This window comes from Lissotriton helveticus, chromosome 3_1 (genome assembly GCF_964261635.1).
Source record: "Lissotriton helveticus chromosome 3_1, aLisHel1.1, whole genome shotgun sequence".
NCBI lineage: Eukaryota > Metazoa > Chordata > Amphibia > Caudata > Salamandridae > Lissotriton > Lissotriton helveticus.
Genome location: NC_136061.1, coordinates 616,770,434 through 616,782,722, shown reverse-complemented (window position 1 = coordinate 616,782,722; position 12,289 = coordinate 616,770,434). Strand labels below are relative to the sequence as shown.

The 12,289-nt window shown below is 43.8% G+C and overlaps 1 protein-coding gene across 1 annotated transcript in view; it reads left to right on the top strand.

Moving 5' to 3' along the window:
• ABCA12 (ATP binding cassette subfamily A member 12) overlaps positions 1-12,289 on the top strand; it is a 644,885-nt gene that overhangs the window by 549,395 nt on the left and 83,201 nt on the right. Inside the window, exons 44-47 of the mRNA XM_078680598.1 lie at positions 1,941-1,995; positions 3,387-3,564; positions 5,441-5,556; positions 10,472-10,643. Of these exons, the coding sequence (XP_078536724.1) occupies positions 1,941-1,995; positions 3,387-3,564; positions 5,441-5,556; positions 10,472-10,643 (521 nt within the window). The remainder of the gene's footprint in view (positions 1-1,940; positions 1,996-3,386; positions 3,565-5,440; positions 5,557-10,471; positions 10,644-12,289) is intronic.

Sequence of the window (12,289 nt, the reverse complement as noted above, 5' to 3'; positions counted from 1 at the left end):
TATTTGAACTCACACTGTTGGACATTTAGGGCACCGGGCTTAACCTGGTGGATTGATGCCCTCGCAGAGCAGCAATCCGCACTAGAAGGGCTGCCGCTCACAATGCCAGCCATGTTCTAACACCCACAAGGGGTGGATTAAATGACAGCTAGGCCTCCTGCTGGCGCACACGCTCTGAAGCTCAGTGCAGTGGGGCTCCCCTGTCATCTCTTGGCAGCCAAAGCTGTGTGACGCCTTTGCAGATTTAAAAACCGTGGAGCGGAATAAGCAGATAAAGGACTGAAGGGGCTTTAGCAATATGAAAGGAAGCCCAATCCTGTTTTTCGAGGTCCAAATTAGTCTCTGTACAAAACAGATGGAAGAAAAAAAGTACAAAAGAGCTTTCTGCCCGTCACTCACTAGGAAAATACAAAATACTCGCTGCTTTGGACGGCTGGGTATTGCAGCTCAAAATGGAGGGCTTAACTTACTTTTAGACTAACGCATAGCGCATGATCGTCACGTTTCAATATGTATAGATGTGTCAAATCTTGCTTCTAGTTTCAGGTGTTTCTTAGAGATGCTCTGCATGTTTCACTGCATGAGAAGTCTCTGAGCAAGATTCGAGCATGCTTCAAAAGTGGGTAAATGTACATTAAGGGCCTTGTTCCGAGCGCCCGGTATAGTATTTTACCAGCCTTATTAGAATTAAGAGGGACCTCGCAATTAAGGCCTCAGTGGGGGATAGAGGAAACACCAGGCCAGAGTGGTCGCCGGGAGCGGAGGACATGTGTTTTCTTGCTCTCTTCTTAATGTGCAGATTTCCACCACTCACATGCAACCCCTCCCACCACCTTCCCCCCTCCCCCGCTCCTCCATTGCTCTCCCTACTGCTCCTGTCACTTGTCCACGTTTACTTCTTCCCGCCCGCTCCACATTTGCAATCTCCCGACTCAGTAGCATTTTCTGACTTTGTTCATTATGGTTTTTTAGGCCCGGACAGCAGCAATTTGTTAGCAGGCTGCTTCTTTCTTTATAAAAATGGGCTATGGTACACTTTTTTTTCCATTTACCACTCTAAGATGGATGTTTGCCATCTTGGATCTGTAAATTAGAATACAATGCTTGTTGCGTCATATGCATGTCATGTGCATGCATGCATCATCCGTACCGCCGTAGCTTTGTGACACGTGTGCGTATTACCAAGGGCAAGTATCGCCGCTTTTTCGGCGAATTGTGCCGAGAAAGCGTCGATACTGCTAGAGCCCTATTATCAAGGGCATTTTAAAGCCTGGCGCAAGCCCACTTTGCATCTCGGCGATAAACATTGCTAATGACATGCAAAGAGGGGGTTTACCAGGTCCAACCACTTGTAAAATGTGGTTGGAGGTGGGAACAACCTATTACCTAGGCAGGCGTTGGGAGAGGGAGACCTGCGATAAACTCGTTTATCGCAGGTCTCCCAACGCCTGCTCTGACCAGGTGTTAGGGCATTGATAACATGGGGGAGTGGATCATAACGCTGATTCCACCCACCCATATTATCAAGGCACACATTAGCGCATGAAAACAACGTGTGCCATATCGCCGACTCCCACCGGATTTCAATTCGCCTACGTGATGCGCATTGATAATTGCGCGCTAAAACGGCGATGAAATCCGGCGATAGCCGGCGATATGGGGATGTGCGTTGTGCGTTTACTAACGCACTTCTTGGTAATATGCCCGATTGTGTTTTTAAAAAGCGCATCACTCTTGCCATTTCATAGCACTGTAAATGACCAGTGTTAATATTACCTAATGTAATGGTAGTTAATTTATTGACCTCTGATGCATAAATCAGCCTTGCTGGGGTTTGTACAGTAGATGTTTCTCGTGCTAGTCGTCATCTGTGCCCAAGTGAATTTACTGAACGATCCGCCATGTAATAACAATGTTGATGTTTAATTTGTGTCCCACAGGTATCTTTGTGTCAAGTCACCCCTACCCCGGAGCCCTGAACTTACAACAGACCCAGTAAGAGCATATTTCTCTCCTTCAGCTGGGAATAATGGGGCAATCATTTGCTTTTGGTTTTTGAATGTATTTATAGCCACTGCTTTGACACGTCATGCCTTGAGAGCACCCCGCTGAGAAGATGTAACAAAACTAAAAAATAAACACAGGTGATGTGATTTCAGAGACCGAAATCTCAAGTGAGAACAAGTTTCTTCATACATAGGTACGCAGTTTGAGTCACCAATCCTGTACCTAAATCATGTAAGGCAAGGAATGATGCAAAACGTTTCTGTGATTGAGGCAAACTAAGGTTTCTATTTGGTTCCTTCCTAATCCGTGTTTTTCAGCCTGTTGTATTTTGGCGCCACCTACTGGCGAAACTCTAATGCTTACCTCCTGAGACGCCAGCCTGGGATATGCGAGGGTGATTGTATATAGTAAATCTAAATGGAGGTCGTTTACTCGGGTGCGGCTGCGATGAGCTCAAAAACTGTCTGTGTGTGCGCCCGGGAAGCTGCCTCAGCCCGGGCTGACACACAGGACGGGGGGTGGGAGGGACTGAGGCCTTTTGACTCCTATGGGCGCCTGCTTCTGAGTAAGCTGAGCGACCCTTGCAGGACCTCTGACGTCAGCGCTGCCTTTACCACCAGATTGATTCCGTGCAAATCCGTTCCCATGAGCAGCACTCCATGATCGCATGCCCAATCACCTGAATGACCTCGCCTGCGTGACTGATTGCTTAACCTCTGCAGCGCATAGTGCATGAAAGATTGCGCAAAAGGTTGAGACAGTTCTCCATAACATAATGCATGGCAAATTGCACGACGGGATACATACAAACTGTGTGGCACCTGCATAAAAATAGCATACAAAGTGTAACTAGGAACACATGACAAGACCCCAATTTTGCAAATATGCCATGGAGTCGTGCTCTTTCCACCTATAAATCATGTCAGCCCCTCGAAAGCGCTAGAAAGCGCTTGATAAATGCAATTACCATAGAGTACAGTGCAGCAGTAATCCCTGCATAGAAAACCGGAAATTGTACTTTTACTTGGGCTGAGAGAAGCACGTGCAGAGTACACATTAGTCTGCAGTGAAATCTCTTTTCTGTGTCTTTTCCGAGACCCGCGCTGTTTCTCTGATGTTACAGTAGCAGTTGCGAACGAGGGCCATGGTACAGTGGTATAGAAGATGTATTCACCCGTCTACGCTATAGGCAGGGTTATCTGTCTCCCAGCCGAGCGTGTCTTGTATCCTGCAGTTTTTACCAGAGTTATAGCTGAGGGTCGAGAGACTGGGGGAGTGGAAGAAACTCTCAAATTTCCACGGTGGCCATTTCTCATCCCTGTCTTCTCACCCCTCCCCCTTTCCCCTCCTCCTCTTTCTCCATTCCTATTGCACTGCAGACTCAGCAACCTGGTGAACATCCTGGTGGCTCTCTGCATCCTTGTGGGCTACTCCATCACCACCGCCAGCTTCGTCATCTACACCGTGAAAGAGCATCAGAACGGATCCAAGAGGCTGCAGCACATCTCGGGCGTCAGCGAGACCTGCTACTGGGTGACCAACTTTCTCTACGACATGGTAAATGTCATGCCCTCTAGCGCCTCTGGTGGCCAAGGGATAGTGTGACCGTCTGAACGCCTGCTCACTGGAGAGTGTCTTGCCTTCGTTTGTCAGATGCCTTCTGACAGTGATGAGTTTTTGGATACCGAAGCGCTAGCCTCATTACTCCACATTCTTTTTGAGTTTTTTAGTCTCTGTTTAGGTTTTCTTATTGATGTGTGACGCTTTGTCACAGTGAAAGTTGGTTCACAAGGTCAGCACTGTGATGGGCCGCAGGTAGCGGTCAAGTGGATTTGCAGAAATGTCAGCAAGCTTGATCTCAGACTCCTGTCTTTGTCTGTCAAGATGCCTTCTGACAGTGATGAGGTTTGGATGCCTGCCGAGGCTATAGCCTTCTCACAGTGATGAGTTTTGGGTGCCTGCCGAAGCTGTATCATTCTGACAGTGATGAGTTTTGGGTGCCTGCCGAGGCTGTATCCTTCTGGCAGGGATGAGTTTTGGGTGTCTGCCGAGGCGGTAGCCTTCTGGCAATGATGAGTTTTGGATGCTGAGTCGCTGTTCCGGTTTCACAAGGTCAGCGCTGTGATCGGACGGGGTTTATATTTCCTCGCATTGCAAATGCCCAGTGTGTAACGCATTGTCATCCAGCTCTCTGCAGTGGTCTCCATTTCATCCCACAGCGGTGCTACGTGTTGTATATGGGACATTATTTCTATGACTGTGCTTGGCAGAAGCATTTAGTTTGGGGATCTGTGCTCTTTACCTGCAGTGTCACTTGGTTAGGAGGTGCTGGACGAGTGAGTCCTGGGTTTGCTCCATCTCTGTGGTAGTGTGTCTGGGAGACAAAGGCGGACTCGACTTTCGAGCCCATTGATCATTTGGTAGCATGTCTGGGAAGAGCATATGGATTGTACCATGGATACCCACTCTATGGGTGAACAGGCTGTTCGTGCCGTCGATGCCCTCCATCGGCAGATAGCATGCCTGGAGTGAGTGAGTGAGTGTGTGTGTGTGGGCATGTGTAACCCACACTGGGGACCGTCTCGGTCTTCATAGCGTGGGTTAACCTTGACAAAACCAGACAAACACTATGTTTGTGAGGACCGGTACGTAATGAGGACCTGTCCCCGTAGTGTGTTTAGGTACTTTCGAGCAAGTGTATCAAAAAACTAAAAGTGCAATTAGGTTTGATTCGGTCCACTTTATAACCTTCACTGCTATCAAGGTGCACATGGAGTTAAAATAGTAATTACTTCATTACGGTCAACTGCCTTTCCTAATAGTGATATATAAACAATACTGTGTGTGTTTGTGCATATATATATATATAAAAAATATATATATATCTATATCTATATATCTATATATCTATATATACCTATATATATAGATATATAGATATAGATATATAGATATATAGATATATATATATCACAGACTGGCTAGGGTAGACTAGTAGCCAGTGGAGGCATACAATCAAAAGACCAGGCCATCTTTGCATGTCATGTATGGTAGCATCTCAGGAGTTGACATTCTGGTTGAAGCATGTATCGAATGCAAATGGGGTATTGTAGCATATGGGGATGATTCAGACTGGCTAGACTCTGTCCTCCTGGGATCTGTTAGTGGTACAAGGAGTGTATTAAAGGCCGATGTGCCCTGTATCTCTTTGTATTTTGTATGTATTTAGTCAGTTGGCTGAACACCTAGTACCCTTATGTGTATGTTGCCTGGATCAGGGAGGTCCTGTTGCATATCTAAGTAAAAGCTAAGTGCCTGAATGGCAGGGTTAGTTTGAATATTAGGTGTTGGCTTGAGTAGAGTCTGTGAATGATGTTGAGCCTTGCCGCTAAAGCCTGCTTCACCATGTCCCATTTCTTGTCTTCTCCGTCAGTTCCTTTACATGTTGCCAGTAGCTCTTTCAATAGCAACCATCGCCGGCTTCAAGCTGTCTGCCTTCTACGAAAACCAGAACCTGGGGGCGGTGTCTCTTCTCTTTGTGATGTTTGGGTGAGTAGCAAAAGAGGTGTTGGTACCAAGTTCACTAGCACTCTTCAACAGAAGCTGGTCTGCCTGATGCACTAAAGGGGTACAGGGAACTTTGTGGTAACCTTGCTTTACACTCCTAGCTTCAACATGTGCCTTGAAAAGGCATTCTTTTTTGGGTTGAGCCTGGGCAGCATATGTGCTGCTTTATGATGCATGCTGTATTCAGGTAGGGATTTGAAGCTCCGCCCACTCACGGCCCATATTTTTCATTGGCTTGTGTCATTGTCCACAGTAAACTGTGGCTGTCCGTTGGTCAATAGGCTTAGTAGTCCCTCCTTAGTACACCCTTGTCTCATTTTGAAACCTCCCCTGGCGACACTCCCTGTTACGTGTGTAGCTACGCGGTAGGCTTTAATCACGGTCTCCAAGCACTATTTTCTCAAATAGCTTTGTCCTGCCTGCTGTTGCAGGGCAAGCTCTCTCCTAACGTTTTTTAATTTATTTTAATAGCAATGCAATAGGTCTCGCATTTGCAAGACGTTAAGCTATTGACATTGTAAATGACAATGCCTTTTATTTATCTGTTTTAAAAAGGACACATGAATAAAAGGCAATGTAATTTAAAATGCCAATAGCTCAAACTCTCCTAAATGTGAGACCTATTGCATTGCAAATCTTTGTAGTCAAGTGAGCAGGCTGATCTCAGAGAGATGAGGAGTTGTGTACTATTAAACAACCAATATGTGTAGGTTTACAAGCACAGGTACAGTTACTAGAAGAGACCACTGCTGTAGCCACAACACCGCCTCATTTACATATGTCAATGGTAGAACCAGCTCCCCCCACCCCAAAGATTTTCAATTCCTGCTGCGGATGGGTGGAGCTATAAGTGTAGTTTTATAACACGTTCGGGGAACCCTTTAGGAAACATTTGCTTTTTAAATATTGATTCAGCCTGTTAAACCTTCGTGCCTTTTACTGTGTTTTATTAAAAATGTCTAATCGTTCGGTCAAATTCATCGTGTGAGCATGAGTTACATTTTCATTTCGTATCATAATTTGCATCATACATCCTTTTTCCTGCTTACATTGTTCGTATCCGCTAGATGTCAGTCTTCACCCGTTTTATGTCTGAATCGTTGAACTGAGCACTGCACGAATAAGGAAGGCAGTAATAAATAGTCTATATACGCTTTTGTCACGCTGCAGTTGAATCCTAGCCATTTGCAATCACTCCTGTAGACTATGTCGTTTTATCGCACCGTGTGTTACGTACGCAATGTAAGCCAAACGATTCCAACTCTTTTTTGATAATTTTATTTCCAAATCTCCGGCTTTTCTGCTTTCTTTCCCAAATGAATCCAAGTCATTCCATACAACTATGGCCACTCCTACTCTTCTCAAAGTTACTAATACTGGTAGGTAACGAAAATCCGAACCGATGATGTTATCCGAAGGGATGCAAAAGGTCCACTAAGAAATGAGGAATTACCTGGGGAATCAGTCGTTCCAGTCCAGTGACTCCAGTAACTCCTCATTTGGGCCCAGACCTTCACCTGGAGATCTGACTGCTTATAGCAACCAAAAACTCATTTTGAAAGTGAACAGATCAGGGCTGTTGCCGCATATCGCATTACTGTTGGTCCCCGCCACATTTGAACTAAAAGGTCATTCATATTTAGGGCCTCAGCCCGCCCATCATGGTGACATCACTTACAAGACCGCAAATCTCATGGTCTGGGTTTCTCAAATTTTAATTCGTCTATAAACTTATAATATATTCAAACTCAAACAATGGTATCCTCTTTCAGTTGCTTCTGTCACTCATTCTTAAAATTCTCTTTCTATATATTTGTTTATCCAAAAAGGTTACGACATAGAATTTTTCGGGTGGTCAGTCAACTCTCCCTGTCCTGATGAAGAGCCGTTAAATTGCACAAGGGTCGAAAGTAACGCCATCGACACTGAAGAGGATACAATGACATTTTAAAGATTGATGTACACTATTATACTATGTGTCACATGTACTTTTTTGAATGTGATGCATACGATGTCCTGTCGTGGTAACATTTTTACATTTTTTATCACATTTTCGGCCTCATTATTTGACCAAGAGCTTCGTGTGTTCACTGTTGCACACTGAACATATATCTATTTGATGAACGATTTGGCCATGTTCTATATCTATATATCATTTAAAAAAAAAAAAACAATATATATATATATATATATATATATATATATATATATATATATATATATATATAATTCTCTTAATTCAATTAATGGCCATGGTTATAATAGTTAGCAATCCCATCCTGCTCTGTTGGTTGCTCTGGTGGATTTTAGTTTTGCGTATGTTTGCAGCATCGGTCTATTTAGTAGAAGTATAAAGAGGGGAAATGGATAACGCAGATGAGGGCATTCATAAAAGAAAATGGCAAGATTTTTGATGACATGCAGCTTGTTGTTTCTGCTACGTTGGGTTATTTATTTATGTTCTGTGGATTGTTCTGTTAGGTGGATTTGTAGAGAGTGATTATCACCCCGGGGTATCCGGGCTAGGAATTTTGTATCACTTTTGAAATCTATCCAAAAATATATACATAAATACAATAGAAGAGGCCACCTCTGAAGATCACTTTTTGTATCCATATATATCTTTATATATGGGATTAGGATTGAGTACTCTCAAAAGGGTGACTCACTCTAGGACAATGTGGTCACTGTTCCCAGTGTTGAACTATAAACCTACAAATCATTGTTTTCAAATGTGCTTTCAAGCTAAGAAAAACACCACATAGGTGATCATACAAAATTTCAGTTTTTGGAGGCACATGCAGGCGTTATATACATTCGAGAAAGAATCAGAACTTAAACTCAGTCTGAGTTAGTCTTAAACAGTGAACATGACATTCTACAGGAAAGGTTGTAATAGGCTTAGACTACTCACCCCATTTGAACCAGCCACATATATGGGGAAATCAATTCTGGATGATTAGTAGGGCAAACTCAGAAAATTTACTTTCAACCAGGTCTGGGACAGCATAACAATATTTGAGATTCGTCACTTTCCCTGCGCCACCCTGAGAAACTCTTGCACCCCCATGGATGCGCCGTATTTACAATACGGCGCACCATGGTGCAAGGATTGACAGATGCGTCAGAAATTCTGACGCAACTGTTGGGGCAAAAGTCACACATTGCTGGAGTCGTGTCGCAAGCACAACGCAACTCCAGCAATGCATTTTGAAGCCTATTCCCACTACATTGCGTCACTCCATATGCCTGCTTGAAGCAGGTGTAATTTTTTGACGCAGTGGAGTCCTAGAAGTGACGCAGTGAAATCTTGTAGCACTTTTAAGAGGCTTTGCTGCGTGGGAACGCCCAGCATGTATAACGTGATCCAGGGCTTTGCAACGGGACGCATCTCCCTAAATGTGTCACAATCTAAATTGGCCACATTTTTTACACCGCCGCTGCGTCACAAAAGTGACGCAACAGCTGCGCAAAAGTGTCACATTGGGTTTGTAAATCTGCCCCAATGTATATTTCACCAAGGCCAGGAACATTTGCACAAATCCTGATTAACCTAGAGGGTCCATTGTGCTCACTAGTGTTACAAATGGGCAGAGCTAATATGACTGCTTCTGTCACATATGGGAATCTGGCTCAGTCTGGATTGGATTTAATTTACCTTAAATCTGAACCTTCTTATATACCTGATGCAAGCTAGCATAGCTTCTTATCATCTCAGGTTTAGCATGAGTACTCAGACGTCATTACTCATTTCCCCTTGAAGCTCTCAATACAGAACCTCTACTGTCCAAAGCAATACCTCTCTGGAGCCACCATCTTTGCCTGGGTCTCACTTCCCTATAAACTCAGAAAATAGACCCTTCTGACCAGAATTAGAACATCACTGAAATCCTATTTCCTCAGACAGTACTAAACTAGAAGTCAACATAAAGGCCCTTCTGCCTCAAAATATGCTCAACATTGTATTTTGCCTGGGTGTGCAACCCAGTGATTCCACTTCTCCTGCTTGATGTATCTCTTATTTTGTTTCACATTGTTCTTTGTAATGCACCCTACTACCTGTTGGACCAAGGGGTGCTAAGTAAATGTTAAAAATACATTATTAACTAAATACATCCATGGTGCTAACTACCAGTGATTGTAAATTGTCAATGTTGCTCTACTATGATTCTGCAGCAGCAGCCTGAGTTTTTAGAAGTGTGTCATGTTTGCACTTAAAAACATTAAAATTAAGCATTAACTTCCATTCTTCCACCTAGTTCCACCGACTTTCCCCATCTTTACTTGCACCCTAACCTTCCTCCTCTTCAGGGGTTTGAGTAGCTCTGATGTGGCCAAGGGTGATGTTCACACTCAAAATAACTGAATGCTGTGGCATATTTTGGTTTAGGATCAGGATCAGCATGTATGGAAGAAGCTACGTTCTTCAATGGAGATTGGCAGTGAACGAGGAAACAAATGGCAGACCTATGTAGAGCAGGCTTGTGCAAAAATGATGACATGACTATTATGATGCAGGATGCTAGAACACAATCGAATAGGCCTGTATTTAGAAGAAAGCAGTGAGCAAAAAGTAGTGACTGACATAAACAGCTAACAATAAGAGATAATGATTTAAAACTGGAAGGAGTAATTTAACTTCGGCCATTGGGAGAAGCATTAGCTATTAAGTACAAGAACAGCTCTTAATGTAAAGTTGGCGGTCATTTTGACACATCTGGCTTTGTTGCAAGGTGTGCAGGGGATGAGTGTTAAATGCCCAGCAGTATTTTCAACAATTGCCTTGGTGTCCTATGTGAGAATACATAACACAAAGATACTATCCTTCAGCCAGAGCAGCGGTGATGCAGCCACCTTCCAGTTATGAGCCGTGTCTGTGTTTTTCTCTCTTCGGTAGGTTTGCGACATTCACATGGATGTACCTGCTGGCGGGAACCTTCAAGAACGTGGGCATGGCGTTCATAGTTTTCGTCTGCATCAATTTGTTCATTGGCATAAACACCATCATATCAGCGACTGTTGTTAACGTCCTGGCCCTGGACACATCACAGAACGACACAGTTATCCAGGTAAGACCATCAATCGAAGGCTGCCTTCTGCAGTCTGCGAGCATAACAACATCTAACAATGCATGGGGTTTGAGCTAGAGGGCTGTAACAGGGCAAGTCATGAAGGGTTCCTTATTGTTGTATGTGACCCACAGGGCTGTGGTCATTTTTCAACTTACCTATTTGCTGATTACATTTAGATTCTGAAATCCTCCCTTTGACATGAAGATGTAGCCCCTGCCTGGGCTTTGTTTTTTTTCAAGTGGCCCAGGTGTCAATGCATGTTGCAGGATTGCTTTATGTTCTTAGCCCCTTGCGCCGCCGTTGCGTCACTTTTCTTGACGCGCTGGCGGGGGAGTGTGGTGCTCCATATTTACAAGGACACGTAAAGCCACCCAGCGTGGCTTTTCGTGTCCTTGTAAATACGGCCCCTTTTCACGCAGCACTTTGTGTTAAATCCGCCTACCATGGGTGTTGCTGTGGGTGTTCCCACGCAACACCCATGGATTCTGCTGCATTCCCAGATTTACAACCCTTCATAAACTAGGGAATGGGTCCGAATCTTACACCTGCCCAGGAGGCGTAAGGAGAAGTATTGAGGAGAAATACTTTTATTTCTCCTCGTTTTTTTCTCTTTCTGTGTGTGCCGCATCCTGCAGCCCACATAGAAAAAGGAAAACACCTCTTGTGATTGTCTTTGTGTAGGAATGTCTGTGTTTCTGCACAAGAACAATCATCTCCGCAACGCAGGCACCCTTGCACCATGGTGCAAAGTTGCCTGCGTTGGCGCATGGCATTCAATTATGCACCAGCTCAGGGGAGAGCTCAGGGATACGTAATATTGCTGTAAATATGACGCATCCCTTTGTTCCAAAAGTAACGCAATACAGCCAAATGTATTGCGGCACCGCGCTGTGTTGCTTCCTTGTAAATATTACCTTAGTTTTTTTCTCATTGCTGTCGAAACCAGTACAACCCAGTATTCATGTTGATGGGGGACTCAGAAATATACCGTTCTGTATATGTTTTGCTTCTTAGCCTGTTGGGAGAGCTTCTCCAGACTGCTGGAAATGGCTAATCATAGAAAAAGATCACCCACTAAACAGGTAAATAATAGGAAGCAGGAGCTGCTAAATAGACAGCATAATATAGGCAGATAATTTAACACAGTACTGATATTTCCAAACCAGTATAAAATTTAGTTTCAGCACAGCCAACCTTGTCTTTTTCTCAAAGGCTGTATATTAGAATTAAATGGAAAGTCCAATCCGAACAAAGAGGAGAATTGCCTCTACTAAAGTTGACAAAAAATAGGGTCAGTGTCAGTATACTGTATAGCTAATAATTTTCAAATTAATATTTGTACAGGTATGTTCTACTTGCATAAAGCCATCTTGAAGTAAACACGCATAAATATTAAAATACATGGAAGTATATCCAAACTCAAATAGGAAAATTGAGGGTGGGAGATCAAGTGCATCATGACAGGATGGAAAAATGATAAAGAAAGTGGACTAACACGATCGAGGATGGAGCCTTTCAGCCATCCACTTAGGAACAAGAGTCTTTTCAGAGCTGTGTGCAGGTGTCCTCTTGGGGGCCTGTGAATGGGTGGACAGAGGGGCGAGTTGTTTTTAGTTATCTGACATTTTTGGGTGTAGTAAGGG